General features: G+C 43.8%; 2 protein-coding genes and 1 non-coding gene across 6 annotated transcripts in view; 1 reads left to right on the top strand and 2 right to left on the bottom strand.

The window, feature by feature from the left end:
* Positions 1-11,201, bottom strand: part of ALPK2 (alpha kinase 2) — a 154,296-nt gene extending 143,095 nt beyond the window's left edge. For both annotated transcript variants that reach the window (XM_058557213.1, XM_058557212.1), the window contains exon 1: positions 11,106-11,201. The gene's annotated coding sequence lies outside the window, so the exon portion shown is untranslated. The remainder of the gene's footprint in view (positions 1-11,105) is intronic.
* Positions 5,528-5,629, bottom strand: LOC131415512 (U6 spliceosomal RNA). Its single transcript, XR_009222477.1, has one exon. It is a non-coding gene; the product is annotated as a U6 spliceosomal RNA (small nuclear RNA).
* An 8-nt stretch (positions 11,202-11,209) lies between the features above and the next one.
* MALT1 (MALT1 paracaspase) overlaps positions 11,210-13,059 on the top strand; it is a 57,120-nt gene continuing 55,270 nt past the window's right edge. For all 3 annotated transcript variants that reach the window (XM_058557235.1, XM_058557236.1, XM_058557237.1), the window contains exon 1: positions 11,210-11,519. In XM_058557235.1, the coding sequence (XP_058413218.1) occupies positions 11,245-11,519 (275 nt within the window). In that variant the 5' untranslated portion in view covers positions 11,210-11,244. The remainder of the gene's footprint in view (positions 11,520-13,059) is intronic.

Consider the following 13,059-nt stretch of genomic DNA (forward strand, 5'->3'; position numbering starts at 1 on the left):
GTAGATTACTGCCCTGAATCACAGCCAGTCATCTGCAGCCTTTTTTAGCTTGTCAGTCAATACTCAGCTCCCAGAGGGCAGGACCCTTCTCTATTCTATCCCGCTTCATTCAGACAATTTCTGGAACAATGTTGACCAGTATTCAAGACTCCCACTGTCTCTACTACATTGCTCCTAAGTCTTCCCCTACTCTGTACTCCCTTGATTCAGTGTTATTCGTCTTAAAAACTCAGACCCCAGACTAAACTGTGCCATGCTCCTCTTTGGAGTGGATCTTGGATTATCAAATTATCAAATAATGGTAATGGGGAGGGGGTGAAGATCACCCCTTGTTCCCCACTCTCTGCCCACTGCCAGCTCTGTCTTCATCCCCCTCTCAGCTTGGTTCCCCTTCTGCTGAGACCCACCCTGCACTGTTACCCATAAAAGAACGGAGAGAAGTGTCTCTACACTTGTGAAGATGTGTGCCACGCCCTTCAAAGCTTTAAGGAGATAAATTTAGACATAAAACAGGAAGTATTTCTCTATGTGGCTGAGAGAGATCTAAGAGACGTTATTGCCCCAAGATAGTTTAAAGCTGAAGTGTAGGGGAGAAGTTCTCAAATTTGACCATAGATCAGAATCACCTGGAGGGCTTGTTATGCCTTGCTATGCCAACATATTGTTGGGCCCATCCCCAGACTTTCTATTCAGTAGGTTTGGGGTGGGGCCTGAGAATCTGCATTTCTAAAAAGCTGATGCTGTTGGTCCAGGGACCACACTTTGAAAACTACTATGATAGAGGTTCAAGGAGAGACAGAATACCTCTCTAGGCCACAGGGCTCCTGTCTGAAATTGAAGGTGTTGGGTTAGGTCAGCTAAGGTGCTCTTTAGGGCTGACATTCCATGATTATAGTGTTAAACAGGTGACTACACATGTACTTGTGGCAAGCTATTCTCATTATTATGAAACAATTATTGGTTATCTTTATTAAGATACCATAAAAATTTCCAGGAGCTTCAGAGTTCTGAGCTATATAGCCTCACTAAAACCTCAAAAGTCATTATTAAATTTTATTAAATAAAACCTCATTAAAATCATTAAAGTCACTTAGTGAAAAGCTTAAATTATAGAATATTTTAAATAAATGCCCTTTTACTCATAATTTCAACTAGACTCCTACAAAAATGTTTCAAAGAAAAGTTTTCATTGACATTGCTTTACAGAACAAATTAATAATTAGCATATAAAGATGGCACATAACTAACGTTTAAAGGCCTTAATTATGATTTAAACTGTTGGTCAACCAAACGTGTACCTTCTTCTCCCCTTTCCCCAACAAATAAATATTACTCACATTTTAATTTAATACTGTGTCTATTCTCCTGAAATAGCCATGCCTATTCTCAACATCTAATTTTAGCATATAACATGTTACAAGTTGAACTGTCAGGCATTTAAATATTGCCCCTCTGCCCCACACAAATAAATCTTATTTGCATGTTAGTTTGCTTAACTCGAAGTATTCCACAATCCTGGAGCGGCAGAGATCATCCCCCAAGGCTAGTCTTTGATCATGTGCTCTCCTCCCTCTGGGACCTAATGCCCTTCCACTCAGAACCTCAAGATTGAAGGGGACTTAGAAAGCGTCTAGTCCACACCCTCCATCTGACCCACCAATGTGTCCTCGGGGTACCACGCTGAGGAATTCCCAGACTCTGAATGGACAGCCCTAGCAATCAGGAGCTTTGAATCAATTCTTGGCACATAACACCTTGTGAAGAGCCTGCTAAGGTCCCTCCATCAGTAACCCCATGAAACCGAGGACAGGTCACCTCCGGAGGCATAGAGCAGAGCCAGCACAAACGTATTTTACCACCTTTCTTCCTGAGTGTGCCCACCTGAAAGGGTTAACATCGTTAACCAGCAATGGTCATGGTTGTCACGTGTTTTAAAAAATATAAATTATACCATTATTACCCAGGAAATAATCATTCCTTCATTGGTCAGATTCCTTTAACTCTCTGACACCACCATTCCTAATCCTAGAAGGTTATTTCTCTTTGCTCTTGGTCCATCTCTAGGCCTTCGATAAAAGTCTCTAGAAAACTACTGAACGACACACACCAACAATGCAGAAATCCTAAGGTTCAAAACCTTGCTTTGTCAATTTTTCATGTTTGTATAATTTATGTCCTCAACAAGATCATAGACTCCTAGAAAATATGGGTTCTGTTTTATATTTTGTGTCCCTTATCAGCTGTCTGAAGGGATAGCCAGGGGCTGGCCCCGTGGCTTAGCGGTTAAGCGCACGCGCTCCGCTGCTGGCGGCCCGGGTTCAGATCCCGGGCGCGTACCGACTCACTGCTTCTCTGGCCATGCTGAGGCCGCGTCCCACATACAGCAACTAGAAGGACGTGCAGCTATGACATACAACTATCTACCGGGGTTTTGGGGGAAAAATAAATAAATAAATAAAATTATTAAAAAAAAAAAAGGGATAGCCAGGATCTGGAATCCTGAATCTCCTTGCCAATGTCGGCTTGGCTCCCAAGGGATGTATATATGGAAGAAGGGCACATTATGTAGGGGACATTGCAGGCAAGTGTACTCTCTTTACCACTAGGTAAGTCATCAGCCAAAATCCTTATGGTAGATGCTGCCTTGATGTGATGGCATACACTAATGGGGAACCACTACTTTACCTCAGGGCCTAAAGCAGAGCTGGCCTCATCTGCTCTCTCCATATTTCCTGTCTTTGAGGTGCCGCCCTGATCTCACATTGCCTTTCAGCTGTATGTCTAATCCCCACCTCACCCCTGGTCTAGTTGCCTTGGTTCCAAGGACCTAGGGCTAGGGCAAGGTATTCCAAAACAAGATGGCAGGATGCAACAGGACCTAATAAGCAGAATGAGCCAGCATTTATACAGAAGAACAGAATACAAATACAATACAAATACCAAGGATAAAAGATTGGCTGAAGGTAAGTCAGGATCAATCAGAGGATGGTGTATGTCTACCATCTCGATGGTCCTTTAAAGGTAAACTGGCTAATTCTTCATGCATCAGCTCTATGGTCCCTTGACTGGGATACTCTTAACAGCCCTAGCTTTTTGGAACCCTGGCTGACCAGGTCAGCTCTGAGCCCTTCCTGGGGAGGGAGAGGAATTCAAATGGGGATTGGAGCTAGAGTGGGAGCAATGCCCATATTAAAAGCTGGTAGGAGCTAGATGCCTAGAAGAAGAATAAAGAGGCTTTCTCCCTTAAGAGTAAGCCTTACAGATCAATCTTCACTCCTTTCTCCTAGGCCCTCTACTGGTCTTCTTTGCTTCTCCCATTTTAAACATTCTGACTCAAAGAGAAAGAATCAAGTGGCCTTAGACAATTTGACCCTTTGACTCTCATCAGAAGTCCCTCCCACACTATGCCCTTGACTTCATCATTGACATACAGAAATATTCATTCTCCAGAAGTGGAATGAAAGGTAGAGATCCTGGCCTTTCCCTAGAGCAATGGTTCTCACCTTGCCTTACATATTAGAATCATATGGGGAATTAAGAAAAAAATCTCAATGATCAGGCAGCATCCCTAAGCCAATTAAATAAGAATCTTGGGTGTGAGACCTAGACATGAATGTAATTTAAAACTCCCCAAATGATTCCAATGTACAGTCAAGGTTGAGCACCACTGCCCTGGAGATTAAGCATCCCTTCTTAAGCCTGGCTGTACATTAGAATCACTCGAGGGACTTTAAAAACTACTGTTGCCTGGGCCCCACCACAGACCAATTAAAATCAGAGTCTCTGCAAATGAAACCAGAATCAAGATGAACAAACAACCAACCAGCTGGGAGAGAATATTTGCAAAACATACATCTGACAAGGGGTTGATCTCCATAATATATAAAGAACTCACACAATTGAACAACAAAAAAAACAAACAACCCGATCAAAAAATGGGCAGAGGAAATGAACAGACACTTCTCCAAGGAAGATATACAGATGGCCAATAGGCACATGAAAAGATGCTCAACATCACTAATCATCAGGGAAATGCAAATCAAAACAACACTAAGATACCACCTCACGCCCGTTAGAATGGCTATAATCACCAAGACAAAAAACAACAAATGTTGGAGAGGATGTGGAGAAACAGGAACCCTCATACACAGCTGGTGGGAATGCAAATTGGTGCAGCCTCTATGGAAAACGGTATGGATATTCCTCAAAGAATTAAAAATAGAGATGCCCTATGATCCAGCCATCCCACTACTGGGAATCTATCCAACGCACCTGAAATCAACAATCCAAAGAGGCTTATGCACCCCTATGTTCATTGCAGCATTATTCACCATAGCCAAGAAGTGGAAGCAACCTAAGTGTCCCTCAACTGACGATTGGATTAAGAAAATGTGGTATATATATACAATGGAATACTACTCAGCCATAAAAAAAGACAAAATCGTCCCATTTGCAACAACATGGATGGGCCTGGAGCGTATTATGTTAAGTGAAATAAGCCAGAAAGAGAAAGACAAACACTGTATGATCTCACTCATATGTGGAATATAAACCAACACATGGACAGAGAAAACTGGACTATGGTTACCCGGGAAGTGGGGGTGGGGGGTGGGCACAAGGGGTGAAGGGAGTCATATATGGGGTGATGGACAAACAAAAATGTACAACCCAAAATTTCACAATGTTAGAAACCATTAAAACATCAATAAAAAAAAAAAAAAAAATCAGAGTCTCTGGGGACTGTGGCCCAGGTTATCAGTATGTTTTTAAGGCTCCCAGGGTGATTCTTTTTGTATGTGGTAAACTATGGATAACAAAAAGTTTACCATTTTAACCATTTTTAAGTACGATTCAGTGGCATTAAGTATATTCACAATGTTGTGCAGCCATTGCCACTATCCATTTCTAGAACTTTTTCATCATCCCAAACAGAAACTGTATCCATTAAACCATAACTCCCCCATTCTCCTCTCCCTACAGGCTCTGGTAACCTCTATTCTACTTTTTGTCTCTATGAATTTGTCTCTTTTAGGTACCTCATATAAGTGGAGTTATACAGTATTTGTCCTTTCGTGAATGGTTTATTTCACTTAGCATAATACTTTCTAGGTTCATCCATGGTGTAGCATGTATCAGAATTTCCTTCCCTTTTAAAGCTGAATAAATATTCCATTGGATGTATATAGCACATTTTGTTTATCCATTCATCTGATGATGGACATTTGGGTTGTTTCCACCTTTTGGCTATTGTGAATAATGCTGCTATGAATACTGGTATACAAGGATCTGTTTGAGTCCCTGCTTTCAATTTTGGGGGATATATACCCAGAAGCAGGATTGCTAGATCATATGGTAATTCTATGTTTAAATTTTTGCCCCAGTTTTATTGAGATATAATTGACATACAGAACTGTATAAGTTTAGAATGTACACATAACGATTTGACTTACATATATCGTGAAATGATTATCACCCTAAGTTTCATTAATAGCCATCATTTCATATAGATACTAAAAAAAAAAAAGAAAAAAATACAGAACGCTTTTCAAGTTTGCGTGTCATCCTTGTGCAGGGGCCATGCTAATCTTCTCTCTATGTTCCTATTTTAGTATATGTGCTGCTAAAGCTCATGTTTAACTTTTTGATGAGCTGCCATATACCCTCATGTGTAGCCAAAGATGAGGAACGCTGGCCAGCATCCCTCTTACATTAAGAGAGTATTGATTAGGGCTGGCCCTGTGGCTTAGCGGTTAAGTGCGCACGCTCTGCTACTGGTGGCCCGGGTTGGGATCCCGGGCGGGCACTGACGCACCACTTCTCCGGCCATGCTGAGGCCGCGTCCCACATACAGCAACTAGGAGGATGTGCAACTATGACATATGACTATCTACTGGAGCTTTGGGGAAAAAAAGTTGGAGGACTGGCAATAGATGTTAGCTCAGAGCTGCTCTTCCTCAGCAAAAAGAGGAGGGATGTTAGCTCAGGGCTGATCCTCCTCACAAAAAAAAAAAAAAAAAAGAGTACTTATTAGTACTTGGTAAACATTATTGAATGACTTTCTTCATAAATTGCATTGTAGCCCAATGCAGTTGTTATTGTCACAAAGTTAAAAGACTATTGCGTGAATTAATATAGTTAGTACCCTTTTGAAAACCCCAACAAAGAGTCTCATGGCCATGAGAAATATCACCTCAACTGCAGTTCCTACCTTCAGTTGAAATGTGTCCCTCGTGATTTGTTAGTACTGATCTTTTAAGTATCAGACTTTCTGAATGATTTGCTTTGTAGATAATAAATTAGACCTGATTTAAGACTTTTCCTATCATAATGCCATATCTATCATGTAACCTAGTATTATTCCTATCATTATACTAGTGCTCAGACATGTTTTCTTGAACAGGAAGGAAAGGTGGCCGTATCTACGTGAGTGTGTTGCACACAGGAATGTCTTCCATCTCATAAAGCATTGCTAAACTCTCCGCTGACAGCCTCAATGGGAGTTCCTTTGTACGTGAGGAATATTTTTTCTCTCGCTGCTCCACATGGTACTTTCTCCTCAGTATGTTCACACTTCCTTCTTGCTGCCAACAGAGTACTCACCACTCCCTTTCTTGCCTCAAGCAGAGATTGGATTAAGTCAATCTTGTGCTCTAAGCATGGTACGAAAAAACTGACAGACTGAATTGCGGTGGGTATCTGACTCCTGATTATCTATCTGGGTTATCTATGCCTTCACTGTCTTTGACTAGGCTGTTTTGCTACTCTTGAGAGACGCAAGTTGTAGAAAACTGATAGTAAGGCAAATAATTCTTAATTATAAATAAATTAATTCTGTCAAGTGGAGGTTCAATCTATCTTCCTCCTCCACTACGGAAGAAGCCAGTTTTGCATCTGTTAAGCTAATTCATTTCAGCATCTTGCTGGGCTTACATAATTATCTCATCTTTGGATTCTCCTTTGAAGTGGTTGTAACACCTTTCTGGTTCCCTTGTTCACTAATGTGTTAAGTAAAATCTTTGACACATGTTCATTGTACATTTGTTGAGAGTCATGATTTTAACTTTCTTAAAAAACTATCCCATCCAAAATCCTGAACACCGACATCAAATGCTGGCGTGGATGTAGAGCAACAGGAATTCTCATTCATTGCTGGTAGGAATGCAAAAGGATACAGCCATTTTGGGAGACAGTTTGGCAGTTTCTTAGAAAACTAAACATAGTCTTCCCCTATGAGCCAGCAATCACGCTCCTTGGTATTTACCCAAAGGAGTTGAAAACTGATGTCCACACAAAAATCTGCACACAGATGTTTATGGCAGCTTTACTCATAACTGCCAACACCAGGAAGCAACCAAGTTCTTCAGCAGGTGAATGGATAAATAAACTGTGATACATCAGGCAATGGAGTATTAGCCAGTGCTAAAAACAAATGAGCTATCAAGCCATGAAAAGACCTGGAGGAAACTTAAATGCATATTAATAAGTGAAAGAGGCCAATCTGAAATGGCTACATACTGTATGATTCCAACTATATGACATTCTGGAAAAGGCAAAACTATGGAGACAGTAAAAGACCAGTGGTTGCAAAGGGTTAGGGAGGAGGAGGGACGAATAGGTGGGGCACAGAAGATTTTCAAGGCAGTGAAAGTACTCTGTATGATACTGTAATAGTGGATACATGTCATCATACATTTGTCTAAACCCAAAGAATGTACCCCACCACAAATGAACCCTAATGTAAACTATGGACTTTGGGTGATGATGATGTGTCAGTGCAGGTTCATAGTACCAGTCTGGTGGGGGATGTGGATAATGGGGGAAGTTGTGCATGTGTGGGGGCAGAGGGTACATGGGAAATCTCTCTACCTTTACTTCAATTTTGCTGTGAACCTAAAACTGCTCTAAAAAAAACCTTAATAAAAACAAAACAAATAAAAGCTATCCTTTAACAGTATTTGGCACAGAGCCTGGCACAAGGTAGGCATCCAATAAATATTTGTTAATGATTGAATGAATGAATAAATGAAGAATGAATGAATTTAGACAAGTAAAAGAGTTTTTGCCATGGATGATTCATCATGAAGGAAAGGTGTGGAATACAAGTGCAACACTTAGCCACTATTCCCAAGTTGAAATCGAAACGGGAAAATTCCCCTAATCCTTTGGGAGACGGCAGCAGCAAGGGGCAGGTACGGATGCGGAGAGCCTTGTGAAAGAGCGTGGCCTCAACAAAGAGGCTGAGTCAGAGGTCACGAAGGCTGCAGGGCATGGAATAAGGGTGGAAGACAAGAAATGCCATTTAAGTCACAAGACTCCTGTTTCCTTTCCCTCTGTTGTAGACAGATCCCAGGACCTGCAAGATCCCCGGGCCTTTGAAAACCTGTCCAGATATGAAACAATGTTATTCTGGCATTTCTAGATAGAGTACCATCTATAGTCAAATTGTGTAAAGGAAAAAAACCTTTGAGTCAGTTTCCAGATTTCTGAGAGTTTTGAAGATTACATCAATGAATTTCCATAGAATGAAACCACAAGCTTCCTGAAGATTGTCTGGATTCACAAAGATTTGTGTCACTCTCAACTAATGAGGAAGAACTCCCACGTATATTAGCTATAGACATGTATGAACTTTTAAAGGGCATTTAAAAGCCAGATCTCCACTCTGTTTTTCTCCTATCTTTACATAAACGTAAATATAGAAATAGATATAGAAAAGGAAGCTGAATTAGTTTATTATGTTGTTCCCAACACTAACATGACAGTTTTGAGAGTACTAATATATGCTGCATCTACTTCTCCCAGACACTTTATATATGCATATATATTATCTCTCATTTAATTCTCACAACAAGCATTGGAAGTAGGTACTGTTATCTTCCACTTTTTACAGATGTGGAAATCGAAGCAGAGAGGTGAAGTGACCTGCCTCAGGTCACACCACAACGAAGTGGCAGCATCAAGGTTCAAATTCAGGGCTAACTCTAAAGGTCACATACTTTCCACTATACCATTAGGCCCCATAAGAAAACCACAGGAGTGAAATTATGTGATAAAAATATTAACACTTGATTGAGAGGAGAAGTCCAGTCATAAAGTGTAATGTCAATCCAGGGTAGAGGTTGGAGAGTGGTGGATGAGGTGACGGCACAGGTTATAAAATTGCCAGGAGGCAAACAGGGCCAGGACCAGAGTGAAGTGAGGGAGGCACCTGCCTGGGGATGGAGAGGAGAGGATGGGAGGGGTCAATACAGCGCCCAGCTGAGCTGCACTGGATAAAGAAGCACCTGATCAGGCGCTGGCCCGGTGGCGCAAGCAGTTAGGTGCGCGCTCCACTGCGGCGGCCCGGGGTTCGCCGGTTCAGATCCTGGGCGCGCACCGACGCACTGCTTGTCAAGTCATGCTGTGGCGGCGTCCCATATAAAGTGGAGGAAGATGGGCATGGATGTTAGCTCAGGGCCGCTCTTCCTCACACACACACAAAAAAAGAAGCAGCACCTGATCAAAATGAGATAGATGCTCACAGGGTAAATAACATAGGTACCCATTTTAACCCATATGCACATATGAGAAGCTGCATAAGCAACACCTTGTACGTGGTAGACTTAGAAAAAAGAAATCTGTTGAATTTCAATTTTAAAAGACTAGAAGCCTTGACTGATCCAGACTAAACCAATCAAGACTAGAAGAGTTGACTTCCATAATTGGCACCTGCAGTGAATAAACTCATAAAATATTTGTTCAATGATTTAAGACAAAACAGGAAGGCACCAGAAGTGACTGGGAAAAGCTTACCAAGTCAAACTGAGTATGAACAAGCTTTTGCATTTGTAAGGATAATAGCTACTCTCTGCAAAACAGAGTTAAGAGCTTTACATGCATCAACTCCTTTAATCCTGGTAACAACTCCATATTGTATATTTTCAGTCCCATTTTAACAGATGAGGCAGAGAAATTAGTAACTTATTCAAGGTCATAAAACTAGAATCCAGCAGATCTTTCTGGTCCCAAAGGTCTTGCTCTTAGCCAGTATACTGCATTCTGAACTTTGAACTTACACTGGATGAAAAAGCCTCGAGACTGCTTGTGCTAGAATGTGGCGGAGACTGTATGCAGCAACTACCTCGCCAACACGTAGTGAGAATTTGCGGGTCCGAATTATTGCTACAGCAAATAGCACATAGCAACACACGTAGTCCTGTGTGATGAAAAAGCTAATGGCAACACAAACTGGGCCAGGAAGCCTTGTGTCTGGGGGCTACCTGGCTGGTCACACTTCATAAGCTGCTTGCTGGTTTTTGTCCCAAACCACCCTACGGTTTTCAATGGAACAATGGCCTTCAATGTTGCTAAGATTGGGGGAGAGAGCTCAGGTGCAGTCTGCATTTATTTCATCTATTCTGGACCCTTCCAGGGATGGCATCCTTTATAACGCTGCCTTCTTTGATATACGAAGATTGTGCGTGGCAGTCTAACTAGGAGGAAACTAGGCGATTCCTGCTAAAAACAATCATTTCCAAGATCTGATTAGGTTTAAATACACCACAGTTCAGTTAAAAAAAAAAAAATCTAAGCACAGATTTCGGGCAATTTCCATTAGGTATCTGGATCTCTAGCACCACTTCCCTTACCAATGCCATACACATCTAACCCTAAAGAGGAAGCCCCCGCTGAGGTTGCCCAAGGCGGGTGCTGGTGGCGTCGCCCGTCACAGGCAAGTCACTGAGTCAGCTGAGCGAGCCCCTGGAGCAAGAAGCCAGGGGCCGGCAAAGGAGAGCCGCGTGCTCCTGTCTTTGGCGTGAGGCAATCCTCCTCCCACAGTCTCGGGAAGCCCCGACGCCGCAAGCTTCCTCGCCGTAGTGGAGCCGCCCGGGCGTAGTTCCTCCCTGCTTCCTCCAGCTGCAACCACCCGACCCTTCCTGCTCGGCCAGGACTCCACCTCCCCGGGTTTGAAGCACGCGCCTCGCGAGCCGGGCGGCAGCGGGGCGGGCGAGGGAGACACGCGGCCGCGCGCGCACGCGCGCGCAGGGGAGGCCCCGCCCCCGCCCGGGGCCCCGCCCCCTCGGCGCGGCTGGCGCGGCCGGCCGGCCCGGCTTCCCTTGACAAACCTGTCTCGGCGGAGCGGGGAGCGCAGCTTCCTCCTTCCAGCGCGGTGCAGCGCCGCCCGATTTGTCCTTCCGCCGCTGCCTCCGCGGCGCCGGGGCGAGCGAGGGAGCGAGCGAAAGGTGTACTGGGCCGAGGCCCGCGATGCGGCCGGCGGGAGCAGCGGCAGTCGCGGGGTCGCCGGCGCGGGACATGTCGCTGTGCGGGGAGCCGCTGCAGGCCCCGCCGCCCCCGCCCTCGCAGCCGCCTCCGGTCGTGCCCTCGGGACCGCCGCTCTCCGCAACGGCCGGCGCGACCCTCAACCGCCTTCCGGAGCCGCTGCTGCGGAGGCTCAGCGGGAGCCTGGACCGCGCGCCCGAGGGCCGGGGCTGGAGGAGGCTGGCCGAGGTGGCGGGGAGTCGGGGGCGCCTCCGGCTCAGGTGAGGCGGCACCGGGGGCGTGGGGGCGGGGTCACGTGGGGCGAACTTGGGCGGGGGGCGCGCGAGGAGAGTGGGGTGGGCACCGGGCTGGGACGGTGGACGCCGTCGTGGGTGGGGCCTGAACCCAGGAAGGTCCTGGGAATGCGTGAGATTTGAGAGTGGACCCCGGGCGTTCACGCCGTTTTCCTACCCTCCTCCCGTGGGCTGAAAGAGACGAGTCGAGGTTGACCAAGGAGGCTATTGAGAGAAGGAAAGCTGTCTGGAGACCGTTGTGATAGGGCGGCAATTCCGAAGCACTTAAAATACAAAAGAACAGGATGTGGACACAGACCTGGAAGACCCTTAGGAGGGTTAGGAAGGAGAAGTGCAGGTAAAGAGATGATGAAAGCAAAGGGTTTGGGGTGCAGGAATTCATGAAGGTTTTTATGTAGGGAGAGAAGGATGGTGGGAAAGACAGACTTAACTCACCGTCTTCCTCCGTCAAACCAACTTACCAGGCTCTCTTCTTGACTTCACCATGACATTAAACTATAAATAAAACTCTTTTCCTATTCCCAGGCTTGGAACCGCTGTGCTAGCGGTTCTGGAACGTTTGGTCTCAGGACTCCTTTACACTCTTAAGAATTATTGAGGACCCCAGAGAGTTTTTAATGTGGGTTCTATGTATTACATACATATAATATATACTGATATTTACCATATTAGAAATTAAAGGTAATAAATTTTTAAAATATTAACTAAAAAGAATGTCTCATTACATGTGAACAGAAATTACATGTTTTGTGGAAAAACAGACATTTCCAAAACAAAATTTAGGAAAGTGGCATTGTTTTACATTGTGAAAATCTCTTTAATGTCTTGGCTTAATTGCAGAGAGCTGGCTGCTTCTATGTGCTTCTACATTCAGTCTGTTGCACTGTCATATAACACTGGCTACTCCAATGTACACTCCTGAGACAGTGAATGAAAGAGATAAAAACATCTCTGACCTTGTGGATCAAGTGAAAGGGTTTCAGGAACTGCGCTAGGGGTTCCTAGACCACGCTTAGACCCACTACTCTATACCGTTGTTATGGTCTTGGTCTGCTTTTGAACCCCTTAGCAGTTTTCTTAACTTCTCCTATGAGTTAACTTTGTCTTATACTATAATTATTTGTACACATCTTTATAAACTCCTTGAGAACAGGAACCATCACTTAAGATTTTATATGTTATATATTGAACCTATCTTAGGCATTCTATAAATACTTTGAATTGAGAGGGGAGTCATTCATTCAAAACTTACTGAGTGCCTATTACTGAAGTTCCAGAAAATAAAAAGATAACAAATATTTAACTACTATTCATAGGGGCTTGTCTAGTAATGGACTGTTATTCTGGGACATTCGCAAACATGTTAAATGCTATGTTGAGTGTGAATCATAATAATAATGGGTTTTTATCATTTATTAAGCACTTAGTGTATACCAGTGTACTAAGTGTTTGCATGCATTATCTACTTTAACCCTCACAACAACCTTGAGTTTCAGAGAGTTTAGGG

Source organism: Diceros bicornis, chromosome 16 (genome assembly GCF_020826845.1).
Source record: "Diceros bicornis minor isolate mBicDic1 chromosome 16, mDicBic1.mat.cur, whole genome shotgun sequence".
Lineage (NCBI taxonomy): Eukaryota > Metazoa > Chordata > Mammalia > Perissodactyla > Rhinocerotidae > Diceros > Diceros bicornis.